The sequence below is a fragment of the Ictalurus punctatus genome, chromosome 14, assembly GCF_001660625.3.
Source record: "Ictalurus punctatus breed USDA103 chromosome 14, Coco_2.0, whole genome shotgun sequence".
NCBI lineage: Eukaryota > Metazoa > Chordata > Actinopteri > Siluriformes > Ictaluridae > Ictalurus > Ictalurus punctatus.
In genome coordinates, this window is record NC_030429.2 from 24,142,710 (window position 1) to 24,160,380 (window position 17,671).

Consider the following 17,671-nt stretch of genomic DNA (forward strand, 5'->3'; position numbering starts at 1 on the left):
TCATACTTGAGGAAATTTTCTATGCTACACGATGCGTATCACGATATATAATTTAGCTAACAAGCTGTCTGCACAACAGTAGTAAAATAAACAAAAACCCATGAAACTGAATTTGATCATACTTTTCTTAAATGCCTACAAAGACCCAAGAAGATTAAGTTAAAAAAGATTACGTCAAAATCGACGGCATCCGTTCAGTACCGTTTCATTTATGAGGATTAAAAACGTCAACAATAAATCACCATACCAACGATATCTCCGAGAAGTGTATCGCGTAATCAGTGATCACGATACCAGTATTATATCGATATATATCGCCCGGCCCTACTGAAATAGTATAAAGGGTGGGGAAAAGTCAACTCTGAAATTATTGGCACCCTTCCCTAAAATGAGTCAAAACGAAAGATGATTATGATTTTCTACCATTCCCGAATCTGACCTTTGATGACCTCATATTAGTGCGCTCGTTTTAATACATTATAGTTTCTATAGTAATGGATCATTCACGGGGACGTGTATGGCAGATGCTCCTCATAACTACTAGTAAACAGATTTTTTTTTTCTTTTTTAAAAAAAAAAAGATTGTCATTTGACAAAAAACATATTGTTGATAATAATAAGCTTGGTTAACAGCATTACATGTAACTCAAAATGGATAAAAAATTATGACAGGTAGTCATCTCTAAATAAATACATTTATTTAAATAAAGAAAAAAAAAGGATTTGTTGGCAAATAATGAATCAATGTCTTTAACCCCCGCTGAAGAAAAAAGCAATAGACACCATCAAAGAAATTCTAATGGTTTCCACTACACATACCATTACAAACCATCAGCTAACCCTTAAAACCGTTACCATTATTGATTCTTAATGGTATCCACTGGACATAACATGCCACCAATAGAAGGCAACAAATTACCAGTAGAAACCCACAGGGACCATTACAGTATCCATTACAATTCCCATCACAACCATTACAAATGATATGAGGGTTTCTACAGTTAAAAAAAGCATGTATGTAACTCTAAACAGATAAAAATGATAACAGGTCTTTAACATAACATCTTTAAATAAAAGATTGTTGGCAAATGATGAATAAATGAATAAATTCTTTTAACCCCTGCTGAAAATAACCCCCCAATAGAAACCATTAGAGAAATTCTAATGGTTCCCACTACAAATACCATTACAAACCATCAGCTAACCTTTAAAACCATTACCATTATTGGTATCCACTGGACATAACATGCCACCAACAGAAGGCAATAAATTACTACTAGAGACCCACAAGGACCATTAGAGTTTCCAATACAATTCCCATTACAACCTTTACAAATTCTAGCATGTATGTAGCTCTAAACGGATAAAAATGATAGCAAGTAGTTCTTAAATGAAGGAAAAAACGTATTTGTTGGTAATCGAGGGATAAATTGCTGTAATAGTACATACGGAGTGTTTTATTCGTTACTCAGTGCAGAATCACACCGCTGTTTCATCCTCCTGCTCAGTAGAAGGCACTAAGTCTAGTAAACTCACTGAAATGACTGGCTGAAGTTCAAATAGAGTCCTGCTTCCTACATGTCCGCACTCGGTCTGCGTTAGGTCGTGTTAGCTCGTGCACCCTACCTAGTGCACTTGGTGTGTGAATTGGGATGCAGTCCGAATAGAAAAGGAGCTTCCTGTTTCCAGGGACGTCTGCTGGAGGAGTGCTGCTGCTACAACAACAGGCGAGTACGTTTTGTTTTATTTATTTTATTTTTTTAAAATTTTTTTTACACGTATTTACGACAAATAAGTAATGCATGTTTTGTTTAACAATACAGTGAAATGCTGTGGATATATTTTATAGCCGTTGTCAGTGTGTAATCTTTTTTTAATAACCTATTTTTTTCTTAAAGTCCTTTAACCACCGAGCTGTTGTTTGTCCTGATTAGCCTGCTAGCATAGCTCACTGCTCCTCTGTTTGTTTTGGTCTCTCTCTCTCTCTATCTCTATATCTCTTTCTTTTTAAATTACAGTATTATAATTCACAAATGATTCATCATATATTTGCTGTCAATGTTATTTATGTTTCCCCCATGGCTGTAAATGGGAGCAGTCTGGGTGTAATTAGCTGATCTCTAAAACGAAAAAAGCTATCAAAAAAAAAAAAAGCTGGCGTCTGTTTATTTATTTCAGACTCAGTTCAGCTCGGTGTAAACAACAACAATTGCACTGTATTGCACAAATAATACAGTTTTAACCTATTAAAATTAACATCAAGGGTAATTAAAACGCCACCATAGTGCGACTTCTGAATAAAAAATAAAAGATGATAATTATAATAATAAAATGCATAAATGCATGTGAGTTTACACTGTTGAGAGATTCCTTAAAGAAATCAATAGACAAAATGATAGACACAGACAGATAGGGTGCCCAAAGTTGTAGAGCTGATTAGAGTGATAGATGGGTAGAGGGATGGTTGGGCAGATATGAGGATGGATGGATGGGTAGGTATGAGGATTGATGGATGGGTAGGTAGGTATGTGGGAGGATAGATGGATAGATAGTAGCTATGTTGGTGGATATGTAGATGGATGGTAGATATATGGATGGATGGGTAGGTATGTTGGTGGATATATGAATAGATGGATGACTATATGGATGAATATGTAGATGGATGAATATATGAATAGATGGATGGTTGGTAGATATATGGATGAATGGGTAAGTTTGTTGGTGGATGGATGGATGGATATGTAGATGAATAGATGGATGGATGGTTGGTAGATATGTGGATGGATGGGTAGGTATGTTGGTGGATATATGGATGGATATGTAGATGGATGAATATGTAGATGGATGAATAGATGGATGGATGGTTGGTAGATATGTGGATGGATGGGTAAGTATGTTGGTGGATATATGGATAGATGGATGAATATATGGATGGATATGTAGATGGATAGATGGATGGATGGTTGGTAGATATATGGATGGGTAGGTATGTGGGAGGATAGATGGTTAGGTATGTTGGTGGATATATGGATGGATGGATATGTAGATGGTTAAATATATGGATGGATAGATAGATGGATGGATGGTTGGTAGATATATGGATGGATGGGTAGGCATGTGGGTGGATAGATGGGTAGGTATGTGGGTGGATAGATGGATGGGTAGGTATGTGGGAGGATATATGGGTGTATGGATGGATGGGTAGGTATGTGGAAGGATATAGGTAGATGGGTAGGTATGTGGGTGGATAGATGGATGGGTAGGTATGTGGGAGGATATATGGGTGTATGGATGGATGCGTGGGTAGGTAGGTATGTGGGAGGATATATGGGTGTATGGATGGGTAGGTAGGTATGTGGGAGGATATATGGGTGTATGGATGGGTAGGTAGGTATGTGGGAGGATGTATCGGTGGGTAGGTAGGTATGTGGGAGGATATATGGGTGTATGGATGGATGGGTAGGTATGTGGAAGGATATAGGTAGATGGCTGGGTAGGTAGATGGATGGATGGGCAGGTATGTGGGAGGATGGGTGGATGGATGGATGGGTAGATGGATGAAGAAAGTCCCAGAATGCAGTTTGATGGCGAGTTACCATGGAGCCTGGGTTAGGCTAGTCTGTGAGATGACTAGTGCGATGGTATTTACGCTGGCGATGTTACCACGAAAGCATTTGAAGCTGATGTGTTCGAGTGTAGCGTGAACAGATGAGGAGGAGGTGAGAGAATGCTAGATGGACTGGAGAACTAAAGCGCTGCTGCATTGCTCTCTTTAGGTAGATATAAAGCGTGGGCTATAAATCATAAATCCCTCTGAACATCAGGTGGTCAAACTGCATTGTGGGTAATGGAGGAAACCGTTAAGCGACATGAAAACCGAGGGAACAAAAGAAACTTCAGGCCTAACTAACAATAAATTGTAGAGGTCGTGATATTTCTAAAGATTAAGTTACATGTCATGATTTTATTTATTTATTTATTTATTTATTTATTTATTTATTTATAATCAGCTGATGAACTTTACATGTATGTGTTGTACGTGTAGGTGTCGTCGCTCCTGCCGTATGTGTGATCGAGAACAAGCGACAGAGCCATGGAGCAATGTGCGTGTGTGGAGCGCGAGCTGGAGAAGGTGCTGCACAGGTTCGTGACGTACGGACACCAGTCAGAGGAACGTCTCGACGAGCTGCTGAGGAACGTCTGCGAGCTGCGCAGCCAGCTGGTCACCTTCGGTAAGCGTCGGAAGGAAGCGGGCATCACGCGCTCGCCGGCCGCTATAATAGGAACACCTGTCTGTTCACAAAATGATACAGATACAGGTGAAGAGATTTTCAGGTAACAGGATTCTGTGGCTCAGACTCACCCAAACTGGAAAAACGTCTAGTTATATAACTTCCAGATGGTTCACAGGTGTTGTCTCAGATTGTTTTACTGGAAAGGGTCCGAGAGAGACTGAGCGAGGTGGTGTTGGTGCGCTTATGAGTCATCTCGAAAGCAATTTGACTCTGAATCGACTCTTTTTTTCATAAATAAATAAATATTATCGCAGCTACAAACTGAGATGTTCTGGAGATGTGGACCAACAAACAATTGATATATAACTGTCTGATCTTCTACATTCTGCTACCTTCCTTTGGTTTAGTTCTTCCGTTGCCGTGTGCCGCTTCTTGCTTTTTCGTTTCTACTTGTCTCCGACTCGGACGTGATCACTGGTGTAACAGTTGTGAAGGTGCTTTTGGACTGTTGGAGTGAGGTCTCGCATGTTCCAGAGCTACTGCTGAGAGTGTTATTGTATGTTTCTCCTCTCAGGTGTACAGGATACAGATCTATCAGTGCTTTCTCAGACCATGGCGCAGTGCTGTAAGGAGATCAAGGAGACGGTGCAGATGCTCGCGTCTCGACACAAGGACATCCACGGCAGCGTGTCCAAAGTGGGCAAAGCCATCGACAGAGTCAGTCTCTCCTCCATCATCACTCCGTTATCTCTCTCTCATAGAGTCTGCCTTTCTTTTTCTTACTTAGAAACACCATCTTTTCTTTCTTTCTTATAATTTCTTTTTCTTATTTCTTTTTTTTTTTTCTTATTCCTTGCTTTGTTTCTTTCTTTCTATTTTATTTTTCGTAAAATTAATTCCTTTCTTTTTTTTCTAATTCCTTTCTTTCTGTCTTTCTTGTTCTGTTTTTTTTTCTCATTCTCTCTGAATAACAGAGTCTTCGGTCACACTGTAGTTAAGACACGTAGATCCTCTGAGCCCTTAGTCTTGAGGTGAATGTTCTAGGGCTGTACAGGACCTGCGTATCATATCGTATCGTTCACTACGAGGCCCTGGAGGTCTGTGTGTTGAACAGTACATTCAACAGGCTGCGTAATAAAGTGGACTGTTTATTATAAAATTCCGCTTACCGTACATGCAGGTGTGAGAATAAACATTTCATCAAACCCAGATCTGGTCTCCTGGAAAAAGTCGCTTTCTCTTTCCCTTAAATCAGGAGACGGGAGATGCAGGGATTTAAAAAAAAAAATAAATAAACGTGTCACGTGTTTAAATGTCACGTAACGAGGCTTTACGCTCTGCAGAACTTCGACGCGGAGGTGAGCGCCGTAGTAGCCGAGACGGTGTGGGACTCGTCTGAGAAGCAGAGGAACCTGAGCGAGACCATCGTGGAGCACCTGTACCGACAGGGCATGCTGAGCGTCGCAGAAGACCTCTGTCAGGTACAGCTTTTCTCTCGGGTTTCAAAGCGCTGCATGAGGATTACAGCCGCTGTGACGTAATAATTGTGAAAAGTACTTTATTCGCCTCTCTCCGTGGTAGGAGTCGGGCGTGGTCATCGACATGAGCATGAAGCAGCCGTTTCTGGAGCTCAATCGCATTCTAGAGGCTTTACGGATGCAGGACCTCCGACCGGCGCTAGAGTGAGTGTAGAGCTCGTGAGCTGCTCGGGACTTTTCTGTAATAATACGAGGACACCTACTGAGCAAATGACTGTAATAAATCCACTGTGTGTGTTGTGTCTCTGCCAGATGGGCTGTGACGAACAGACAGAGGCTTCTGGATCTGAACAGCAGTCTGGAGTTCAAGCTGCACCGGCTCTACTTCATCAGCCTGCTGAACGGAGGTGTGGAGAACCAGCTGGAGGCTCTGCACTACGCTCGCCACTTCCAACCGTTCGCCGCCCAGCATCAGAGAGGTGAGACACGGAGCGGTAAAGATCACACTGCAAAAAACAACATCTCGGCACGTGAAAATATCCAGACTGTTGTCAGTTATATAATATTTCTAATTATAAACTCACAGTGAACCAAATATGATTATTAAACCTGTTTCTAGATGTTTTTTACTAAACAAAAAAAAAAAAGAGCAGAGCTGGAGTGTTATTCCGTGAACTTATCCATGAACGACACGTCACGCATTTTAACGGTTCATAGTTAGACCACGTCAGCAGTTGTTTTACTTTGTTGGAATGTCTGCCGTACGAGTCCCTGTGTATGAGCTGTTACTATAGAAACAATAACGTATTAGATAATATAATATATTAACGTAAACCTGCCGTTGATGTTACAGCCAGAGGACACACTGCGGCTTCCCTGGTCGCAACACCTTTTCCGTTTGTATTGATTCTTTGCGCTGATTCCCCCAGGAGTCACGATTTTGTTCTCTGGAACACACGGGATGGAAACAGTGCTTTATTCGCAGATGTTTTATGCGACGTTCATTTTAAATTCGCAGCTTGGAGGGAAACATAGCTACTGCTGCATATTTACTTGAAAGAGAGGGTTGGCTTGCCCCCCCCCGATCATGTTTATCACTTTAACCCACTGATCTTGTTCTCTGTGTGGTTTACTGTCTGGTTCATCTGCTGTTGGTGTGTAGATATCCAGGTGTTAATGGGCAGCCTGGTTTACCTGCGGAACGGCATCGAGAACTCTCCGTACCGCGGTCTGCTCGAGACCAACCAGTGGGCCGAGATCTGCAACATCTTCACCCGGGACGCCTGCGCCCTGCTCGGCCTGTCCGTAGAGTCTCCGCTCAGCGTCAGGTCAGAAATGCCGTCCTGTCACGTGCTCTCCATCTCTACGCTCTCCTTTACGGCCGGATGACTCACTCCTCTGCCCACACACCTGTGGGATCTCTCACTTGTACACAGAGAAATCCCTGATATCTGGTGGAATTTTAGCAGAAAAGATACTCTGTGCACGTCAGACTTTATCCGTCAGTGCGTTTACATGGACAGCAATAATCCACTCTTAACCCGATTAAGACCATACTCTAAGAAACTACCATGTAAACAGCAATTTTTAATTACCTTAATCTAATTAAGGTCATACTCCAAGTAAGCAATAATCGAATTAAGACAGGTGGAGTACTCCTGTTTTAGTCGCATTATCGAAGTGTATTACAGACACGTACACAACTTAATCACATTATGAACGTCGTGTGAGTGTTCACCGCTTTTTGCGACAGGACACGATCACACACGGCAGTTTTACGTTTTACGGCGAGCAAGAGAGTTCGGCTGCGTCCCAAACCGCATACTTGGTGTAGTGGGGAAAAATACATGCATCTCGACTGCTATGTAGACGGTAAGTACGCGGTTTGGGACGCAGCCCACGGCTTCAAGCAGTCGTCTGTTTGCACGTAAGGCACGACAAATAATTAACTGCACATAAATCGTTTGTAAAAAAAATTAAATAAAAACACCCAAAACTGTATACGGTACCATAACGAAGACCAACTGTACGTCGATACGTGAAATTCTGGAGGGACGTCGGACGGCGTGGTGCGGTGACGTAATGACGCGGACTGTTAATCTAATTATGTTCTAAAACATGTCAAACGGGAACATGACAGGAGTATCCTAAAAGCGACTCGTAAACACCTTAATCACATTATTATCTTAATCAGAGTAAGGTCAATAATCAGATTACTGCTGTCCATGTAAACGTAGTCATTGAGTACATTTTCATTTTGACGTTGATGTTAATCAGTCCTTCCAGGATTTTGCCACGGCCGACATTAAAGCTAAATCACGCAGACACGTAATATTTGTAGGAGCTTGCAAGTTTTATTTATTTATTTATTTATTTATTTTTTAGTTACCGCAGATTTGGGCCAAGACGAGTCATGTGACTTCATCACAACGTGCGTTCAGCTAAAGTCCTCTTCGATTCACATGAGTACGGCTAAAAGGTCTCGTTTACCAACAAACATCGCCGCGAAAGACGAAGAGTTTTCCGCAAAAGCACACTCCAAGTTGCGTCTAACATTTTGACAAAAGCTGCAGCAAACTCGAGCATGTTTGGCCGCAACAATCTAAACTCTGACTCTGAAATCTTGTACGGACTTAGTTTGGCAGATGCAGTATCCAGAAGGACTTGACGAGCATCCGGTATGGGTGTAACTTCGTTTTAAAAAGTAAAAACAATGACGCGAGAGCAAAAAGCGAGAAATCGAGGATGCACGATGCCACTTTTTCTTTATCGATACCCATTCTAAAACCTCGCGCATCAGCCGATCTCCATCTAACCATCCGATAACTTTATTCTTTCAGAACCACTAATGTTCAAGTTTATTATTATTTTTATTAATCCGAAGCACTTTATATACACAGGAAAAACGTATAGTTGTAATGTAACTTGTAACAGAAGTGACTCTTTATTCCCGTCGGAAATCTAATCCACCATCTGTCTTTGACTGGTATCATCACACTTCCACTTTTTATTTGTTAAACACGTCCGGCACGCCGAGATCGGATTATTCATGAATGGAAATCTTTGATGGTTCGGTTACTGTGATTTTTCTATTCCTTGCGTTGTGACTTTTCTGGAAGCTTGTCAGAAGGAAAAAACAAACCGAGGAGCTGGATAAGTCGAGCAGGTATTAAAGCGCGCTGTGTGTTCCCATATGACCCCGTTTCACAATTGTAGGTTTCTGTACATAAACAAAGTCCAGATTGAACCTTGCTCATACTGTTCATTTATATCTGAACGGATGTTAGGGTTGGGATATTTTTTATTATACATTTTATTTATTTTTTAATTTATTTAAATAGATGAGATTTTTTTTATTACAGTCTGAAGGGTCCAGTGATATTTTTAGTAAGGTTGTGGATTTTTAACAGACTACACTGGTAAAGTATTGTCACCTTGTTTTTGTTATGAATAATACATTTCTTTTTTTATTTTTATTTTTTTTATACGTCCACAAAATATTTAAATATAGAGGTAAGGCGCAGAAATATGCGACACGAAGTGAACACGCCAGGCCTGCGTATGCCCCGCCCCCTTCCCCTAGTAACCTAATAACGCTCGTCTGTCACACATTTCTTAAAGAGGTGGGGGGGGACACTTACTTCACTTTGATCCATCTTGAACATGGTTTTAAGCTGGATATAAAGGAAGTTTCTTTTCCTGAACTTTTTTTTTTTTTGGGGCAAACGACCCCAGATTAATTTTTACTTTCTTTTCTGTGACCCCAACCCCTCAACAGCCTTTTATTTATTTATTTATTTATTTATTTATTTATTTATTTATTTATGTTCCTGTTCGATGAAATGCCGCTTAATCCGTCTTCAGTAAACGTTCCTGCATATTTTTTAGTGTCGGTTTTCTTGCTTTCTGCTCCACGGAGTCTGAGTCACTCAGATGGTTTTTTTTGATAAGGTATCAGAATTAGACGGACAAAAACCGCACACGCGCTCTATTCGTTTAAATGTGTCGAGACTCAGTGGGACTCATTGTCATATTTCAGAACAGTAACACACAGAATGTGGCTTCATAATTGGAGTAATATTAATAATATTAATTTGTAAAATAAAAGAACAAAACGAAAGAGGAGACCGAGATTCTATGAGGGTCACGACCCCTTTTTGGCTGCTCTTGTTCTGTTTGTTTTTGATTAGCGTGGAGAACTTGTATTATAATCGGTGTGTTTTTGTTTGTTTGTTCAGTTTTGCATCAGGTTGCATGGCCCTGCCTGTGTTGATGAACATTAAGCAGGTCATCGAGCAGCGGCAGTGTAGCGGCGTCTGGACGCACAAGGACGAGCTGCCTGTGAGTGTCTGTCTCTCTCACTCTCTGTGTGTCTCTCTCATATACACACACACATCTGACAAGCAACCTTTTCACAAACTTGCATGACTTCACATTTTTCTTATGTTTTTATTTATTTATTTATTTATTTATTTATTTATCTGTACTTCACTTCAGTTTTAACCCTTATGATGTAATCTGCTCGGTCCTTCTCTTCAAGCTTGTGTAAGCTCCACCCTCAACAAAACTGTCAAAAAGATGCTTGTGCTGTTGTGTTTAGTTCTGTGTGAGTTTTCCTACAGGTTCTGAGTCTCTGGCAGGGCTGTCAGTCATTAGAATATTAAGCCACACCCACGCACTACTTGGTTTTCTTCTTAGTCTCATCATCGTGTTGGTGATTAGGTTTCCTTTACAGGAGAGGTGGAACGATAGTGGATTTTACCCATACCGATAACTAATTCCCTAATTTCTCCATTTGGGGTTTAATAAAGTATTATCTTAAGTCAGGTGGTACCTACCTGCCGATAACCGATTAATCAAGTGATGGTTTTAAAAATTGACATCGAATGAAAACCGAACACTCGAGTAAAATACTGCTGAATTTTATTACAAAATAAACAGAACTGACTGTACCATGAAAATGTTTTTATAAAAGCTTTTTATGAATATTAAAGTAAATAAAAGATGTACATCAAAACTGAACCAAAAAGTAACACTCCAAATAACAAATAAAAATAGAGAAGTCTAAAATGAATGGGGGGGGAACCCCACATCAAATGTGTCAAAATTAGTCAGTGATGGTTTTTATTTCGCCTCTAGAGGCCGCCGTCGTACCGTATACTTACAGCTCCCCCAATGGACGTGCTCCGGAACAACTATTGCTGTGGCTTTTTGGCGATCACCGATCAGTCGTTCGAACTCTAGTGTATAGTGCAGTAAACAAGAGACAGGAAGTATTTATGAAGTACGCCGGTATGAGTTATCTCCGAAAAATGTTCTAGATGTGCCCTTTTTTTTTTTTTTTTTTTTCCTTCCTGCCAATAGAATCAGCACATGAGCCAATCGATGTATGAATATAGTCTGACTGTCAACTGCTCAAGTGTTTTGAACTCTCTGATATTAACTGTAAGCCCCACCCCTTCTCATCGCACCAACTGGGCACTCTGGTTTTCTGTATGGGTGAATGGTGAATGTAGAAGTTCAAGTGGCTTTATTGTAACTTCAACCATAAACAGCTGGTACAGTACACCGTGAAACGAAACAACATTCCTCCAAGACCACACAACACACTAATTACATGAGGCGACACAGAACTAAAAAAAATCCTACATGTTTCTACATACAGTGCACGTGCAAATGTGTGCTAACAACACAAGACAGCACAGTAACGACTAAAACGGGACAATCGGCACAGTAAGTGACGGTGTAGCGCCGAACAGTACACAGTTCTAGTGTGGCAGTGTCTGATTATACTAGTTAGTGCAAAAAAGAGGTGCCAAGAGTAACGATCATTTAAAAATGGTATAAATGTGAACATGCTATGACTTGGTCTTCTCCAGATCAGCTTGTACCATATATGGACATGGCAGTTATTGTGATAGCAGCCAGGTAAAGTGTGTAATAATGATGACAAAATACTTTTTTAAAATTTTTTTTATTTATTTATTTTTAAATACAGTAGCAGCAAAAATGCAACAGTGTCAGTGCAGGAATGTTTTGAGTTCATTAATGTGAATAATATCTGTCCACGTAGGTTTGATTTGAGTACAATTAGACAAGTATAAAGTTAACCATGGTTAGCTGGATTTATTTAGTAAACAGGTAAAAGTTTGTTGACTAAATGGTAACGGCACTTGTGGATATTTATTTATTTATTTATTTATTTATTTATTTCCCCTCCATGCCAAAGACAAACATTTCCAGTGTTATTTTTTCTTTAATAGTTTTTTTTTTTTTTTTTTTTTTTCCTTAAATTATGTAATGAACAAGAGGAACTTTAAAGGACTGGGATACTGAAATGCTGGCTCAATGTGAATGCCGGTAAATTCTGGACATCTGATGTTAATATTTTCGTGTGTGTGTGCAGATCGAGATAGACCTAGGAAAGAAGTGCTGGTATCACTCGGTGTTTGCGTGTCCCATCCTGAGGCAGCAGACGTCGGAGAGTAACCCACCCATGAAGCTCATCTGCGGTCACGTCATCTCCAAAGACGCCCTTAACAAACTCACCAACGCTGGGAAGTAGGTGCTTGTCGTGTACAGGAACAGAAGAGCTTGCAGAATATTCAAACTTGTGATACATACAGTCCAGAAGATATGTTTATCTCCACGATTGGAAATCCTGTCTGAATTAATGTGTATTTATCACATCATCAGGGTCAATACTTTTTCAGCAAACATGTATTTGATTTCCTTACCGGCTTGCAGTCACGCTCTGACGCCGGTGCTCGTTTTCCTCTCCGCAGGCTGAAGTGTCCGTACTGTCCGATGGAGCAGAACCCTTTGGACGCTAAACAGATTTATTTCTGACGTCCCGGAGCGGAGCAGATGAACGCGGCGAAGGCTCCTCGGAGTGGCTGAGTCGGAATGATCCACGTTCACGGCCTTCAGCGGCGGCTCGAACCGTGGAGCCGCCACAACCCCTCCCTGCCCTTCCCGAGTTTTTTAGTTGGTAAAGGCCGCGGTGGTCATGACAACACACACCTGTAGATCTGAGTCAGTTACGTGTACGTCACGAGGACCGAGCTCCACGGATCATTAGCTCATATATGATGCACTCATTTATGACTCACAGGCTTTTATAAGTATGCGTGGTTTTGTTTTTTATTTTTCCCCTCTCTCTCTCTCTCTCTCTCTCTCTCTCTCTCTCTCTCTCTCGCCATTAACGTTTTAATTTTACTTTTCAGTATGGTTTAAGAGAGCGAGGTGTATGCTTGTGAACTGGTGTGACCTTCTTACATCGTATGTTTTCACGGTTTCTTATTTACGAGATATTTAAACGACTATATTCTAGAGGCTTTCAGACAGAGGCTTTTCAGCAAGTGTATTTACAGAGACGTATTCAGCGAGGCCAGGATATGTGTTTTGGTTCACCAGGGCTTGTTGGCGAAGAGAAGACGGATCGCGGCGCTCTCCGGGATGGTTTAACGGTAAAAAAATAAATAAATCTGATTTAGACTGAGGGATTTCTGGTTGAAATATCAGTGCGATGAAGGAACCGTCGGAGACGCGAAGCGAGCAGGTCGATCTGATGTTAACCGATTCCTCAGAGTAATAGATGTGTCTTGCTTTGTGTATATATTTAAGAAAATATTTAAAAGGGAAAAAAAAGTTACTACTGTGAACTATGACAGTTGTTTGGGTTTTTTTTTTTTGTTTGTTTGTTTGTGTCCCGTCCCGTTCCTCCCCCCCCCCCCCCCCCCCCCATCCATCCCTCACTGCCATGTTATAAAGTAACTCGGTGTAACACGGATCCCATCATCCAGCTATGGAAAGAGACTAGCTCGTACAGCCGTAAAGAGACGACCGTTGGACGAGTTGGTCTGCTCATTTCTTTTTCTTTTTTTTTTTCTTCCCTTTTTTAAATGCAGGGAAAAATGTCAATGTTCGCCCTCAGGGTAATCAACATAATGAAATTGCTTCCTGCTTTTGAACTGGGATTACTTGCGTGCGTGTGCGCCAACCTTAAAGGAGCAATTCCGCAGAAATGACTCGTACACCACGTTCCCTTTACCGCAGATGTCATCGATCAGCCAGGACGTGTTCTTACTAGAGCTCACGCGATACCACTTCCTGTCCCGATATCAGTCCCGATACTTGAACATTTGAGTATCGGGTGATTATCTGGATTCATCCGACGTGTGATGTATGAGAGAGAGAGATAGATGTCATTTTTGAAATTTTATTTAAAAACTAAGCTTTAAAATTTATTAGCTGAATACATGGCTGAAGTCATGACTTGCACCAAACCGCAGCTTTCACACACAACTTGCGTTATAAATATATTGGAGTATAATATAATAAAAAAACAAAACATAACGGAATATGTAATTTGGTCTCTTTTATATGTGAACACTTCCAGTTCCACAAAAAAAACCTGTTCAAATTCATTCTCTTTCACTCTATTACCCCCCTTCCCCGTCTTTTTTTGGGTGGGGTCTGGGTTCAGCCTGGAACTGATCCTGGTTATCGGATCTCTCTCTCTCGCTCATTTTCTCCCCTTTCTCTTTGTTTTTCTCGTTCTTCATTTTCTCCCCTTCTTTCTTTTCCTCCTTCTCCATCTCCCACTCTGACATCATCTTGTGGGCTCAACCACACTTAAAATGAGAGACTAGCTCGTAAAGCCGCCGTAGCCCCCCCCCCCCGTTGATTTTTCCCCAGATTATTAACTTTTTTTTTTTTTTTTTTTTCTTTTTTTCCCCCTCTAGACGGAACGTTCAGAAGAGTGTCTGCTCCCGTATGAAACACTGTAGATGTTTTCTAGATCAGTAAATCTTCCAGTTTGATCTCTGGCACGAGAGACTGACTTGCTCCGCCTTTACTGATCGCTTCATCAGTCTACACAAGTCTAGTACATCGAACACCAGACATGTTCCGTTTGATCGATAACATCTGGGGGGAAAGTGTGTACGTTTCAGACTATTAAGAACCAGCGGCGCTGAACCTGATGGGTGAATTTAGGGATTTAAAAAGTGTCCAGCGTTAAACTCCCTAACACGTGAGGCGAACAAACGTTCGGTCATCTCCCGCACGTCCTTCAGTTTATTTTGCTTCAGTAGACAATCAGATTCAGAATGGGACAGTCCTGATTACGGCAGAGAACAGTCACGCCAGGTAGAATCGGCCGCAGAGCTGCTCAGTGTTGCAGTGTTTTACCCTGCTGGATTAAATGAAGCATCTGCCTCCCGAAACTGTTCATGAGCTGAATCAGGTGTGTGTTCTCGATGGAGAAACTGCTCAGGATCTCATGTTGAACCAGTGATTTCAAAATGTTCTTGTGAACTTAACCACACTGAAGTGTCGTACACAAAACGCATCAATAAAAACCCTGGGGTTTACACCGTTTTGTGCTTCTCCAATACTCTCTCTATAATACATTATCGGTGTGTGTGTGTGTGTGTGTGTGTGTGTGTGTGTGTGTGTGTGTGTGTGTGTGTGTGTAAGGACGGCTGTGGGGTTATTCCACACTCCCACCGTGTTGGTCACGTCGTAGGGGTACACGTAGAGCGTGAATCTCGTATTGTGCCACGTGCTGTGCGTTTTATTTCATTTCTGGCCACAGCACATACCCTATACACACCAGATGTCAAATATATACGGCCTGTGGGTTCATATTTTCTTTCTTCTCCTCCCTCCCACCTTCCTGTTTCTCTTCCTCTTCCTCCTCCTTCCTCTCTAGACTTCAAATGCTCTCAGCTGCCTCCTCTTAATAAATATCTCTGCATTTATTCTTTTACAGTAATAATGCATGAAAAGTTGGTCGTACTCCCCCAGCACGATTTTTCCACGAAATCACCGAATCGGTGTAGAAACCATTCTCTAAATTACAATTGGCTGGCTAACTTATATCAACCCCAACTTTAATTTAAACCTAGCCAGTGGTTCCCTTATAATGCTCATCACGATTTCGTCCACTGAGGAGAAGTTAGCATCTGATGAAACCACTCATATCATGCAGCAAGACCTCTCTCTCTCTCTCTCCTCTCTCTCCTCCCCTTTCCGAAGAACATTCTGGTTTGAAACACACCACCAAGGCATCAGGGAGTCCCAGGCTTCGAGCTTCATTTTGGTTTAGCAATATAACAGATCTGCATTTCCTGCTAACTTCTGTTGTAAATATCTTTCTTCTATCATCAAAGTATGTTTATTAAACCTGCATCTAAGATAAAAGCAGAATAAAAAACGTTTATACAAAGCTTCACTGTTTCATATGTCTATAGACAAGCCTCTGTTTGTTTGCGTTTCTCCAAAGAAGTCCGAGCGATTTAGCCGAAACCCGAATCGGACGAGAGGTGATCCACTTTGGTGTTGGAAGTTCTTCACTGGAGCTATAATGCCACTGGCATTATTATTATTATTATTATTATTATTATTATTATTATTATTACTACTACTACTACTACTACTACTAACATGTATGAAGGTTGTGAACGTAACCTATTTTTCACTTCTACACTAGAGGGCAGTGTTAGCCCAGGTAAATTTTGAGTCATTTTGAGGCTTTTCAGTTTTGTTCATCAAACACTGCAGCATTCATTCATTTTTAACATTTGTTTAAGTTGTTGTTGTTGTTTTAATTGGCTTTAAGTGTTTGTGCTTAAAGTACATTTGGACAGGAAGGAGAACTGTCTGTATTTCTTGTACCGTGGAGAGCAAAAATACACCTATACAGTAGAGGAGAGTGGGGTAAGTTGTACCATTTTATTTATTTATTTATTTATTTATTTATTTATTTATTTATTACATTAAATCTCAAGCATAAAAATATTCTCCAGCTTTTTATTTATTTATTTATTTATATATTTTTTAAAATCACAATAGGTAAGTGTGTCTGTTAGGTAAAGAGTAAGACACTTGAAATGAGTCTGCAGTACACCACCCGTGTGTGTGTGTGTGTGTGTGTTATTTTCATATAACAGTACAGTCTACAGTGCTTTGTTCCGCTTGTACCACCGTAACTTTCCTGAGTGCAATGTTGAATTCTTTTCATGAACACGACTTCACTTTATTTACCGGTTTATGGTTCGTTTTAAGGGGCGAGTCACACTACACTTCTCGTTCCATCGACTTCCATTCATACGCGTGCGAATGCTGGAGACCAGAAACGCAAGCTCAAGCGAAGAAGTTTGGTGTTTTCACTGCGGTTCAAAGTTGAAGTTTGGTGACCTGCGAGTCCATATCACATGACGACGTGTGACCAATAGGAGATCGGCACGTCACGGGGCGTGACCGCTTCTGAAAATCCAGGAAGTGCTGATTTTACACAACACCGCTTTAAAAGAATATGAAGTCAACATGAAGAGAGAGAGGGTGAACCCACAGCCTTCTGCTTTGCGGACGCTTTCGTCACTGTTACAACCGTGATTTCATATCCGTGATGTTCCAACCGTGATGTCATATCCGGTTGCCGCCCATATTCAGAATGGAAATTTCACATGCTGAAAGAGTAGAGTGTGATCGCCACTTAATGTTGTGCAACGTCTGAGAGATGAGTTCATTCCTGTTCTCACTTCCGTTATAATGACGATAAAACAGTCATCAATCTCTCTCTCCTTCTCTCTCTCTCTCTCTCTCTCTCTCTCTCTCTCTCTCTAACTCTCTCTAACTCTCCAACTTTCTCTCTCTCTCTCTAACTTTCTCTCTCTCCATCTCTCTCTCTCTCTCTCTCTCTCTAACTCTCCAACTTTCTCTCCATCTCTCTAACTCTCTCTCTAACTCTCTCTCTCTCTCTAACTCTCCAACTTTCTCTCTCTCTCTCTCTCTCTAACTCTCTAACTCCTAACAAGAATGTCATATTAACAATTATACATTCCCCCCCTTTATTTAAAAAAACCCATGTTTTTAAAAATCCATTTAATATTAACTTTTGATTACACATTCTGATTCAGCACATTCTGGTTAACCAATCAGATCTGAGTA

At 40.9% G+C, this 17,671-nt stretch overlaps 1 protein-coding gene across 2 annotated transcripts; it reads left to right on the top strand.

The window, feature by feature from the left end:
* The first annotated feature begins 1,633 nt into the window (after positions 1 to 1,633).
* On the top strand, positions 1,634 to 15,947 carry rmnd5b (required for meiotic nuclear division 5 homolog B). 2 transcript variants are annotated; one of them, XM_017484868.3, is made up of 10 exons: positions 1,634 to 1,731; positions 4,046 to 4,232; positions 4,810 to 4,952; positions 5,579 to 5,716; positions 5,817 to 5,917; positions 6,026 to 6,192; positions 6,876 to 7,041; positions 9,952 to 10,054; positions 12,120 to 12,274; positions 12,499 to 15,947. In XM_017484868.3, the coding sequence occupies exons 2-10, from the start codon at positions 4,094 to 4,096 to the stop codon at positions 12,560 to 12,562; spliced, it is 1,176 nt and encodes a 391-aa protein (XP_017340357.1). In that variant the 5' UTR covers positions 1,634 to 1,731; positions 4,046 to 4,093; the 3' UTR covers positions 12,563 to 15,947. The 2 variants fall into 2 exon arrangements, with proteins under 2 accessions (XP_017340357.1, XP_017340356.1); XM_017484867.3 differs by having other exon boundaries at positions 1,651 to 1,727.
* Positions 15,948 to 17,671: the final 1,724 nt, after the last annotated feature.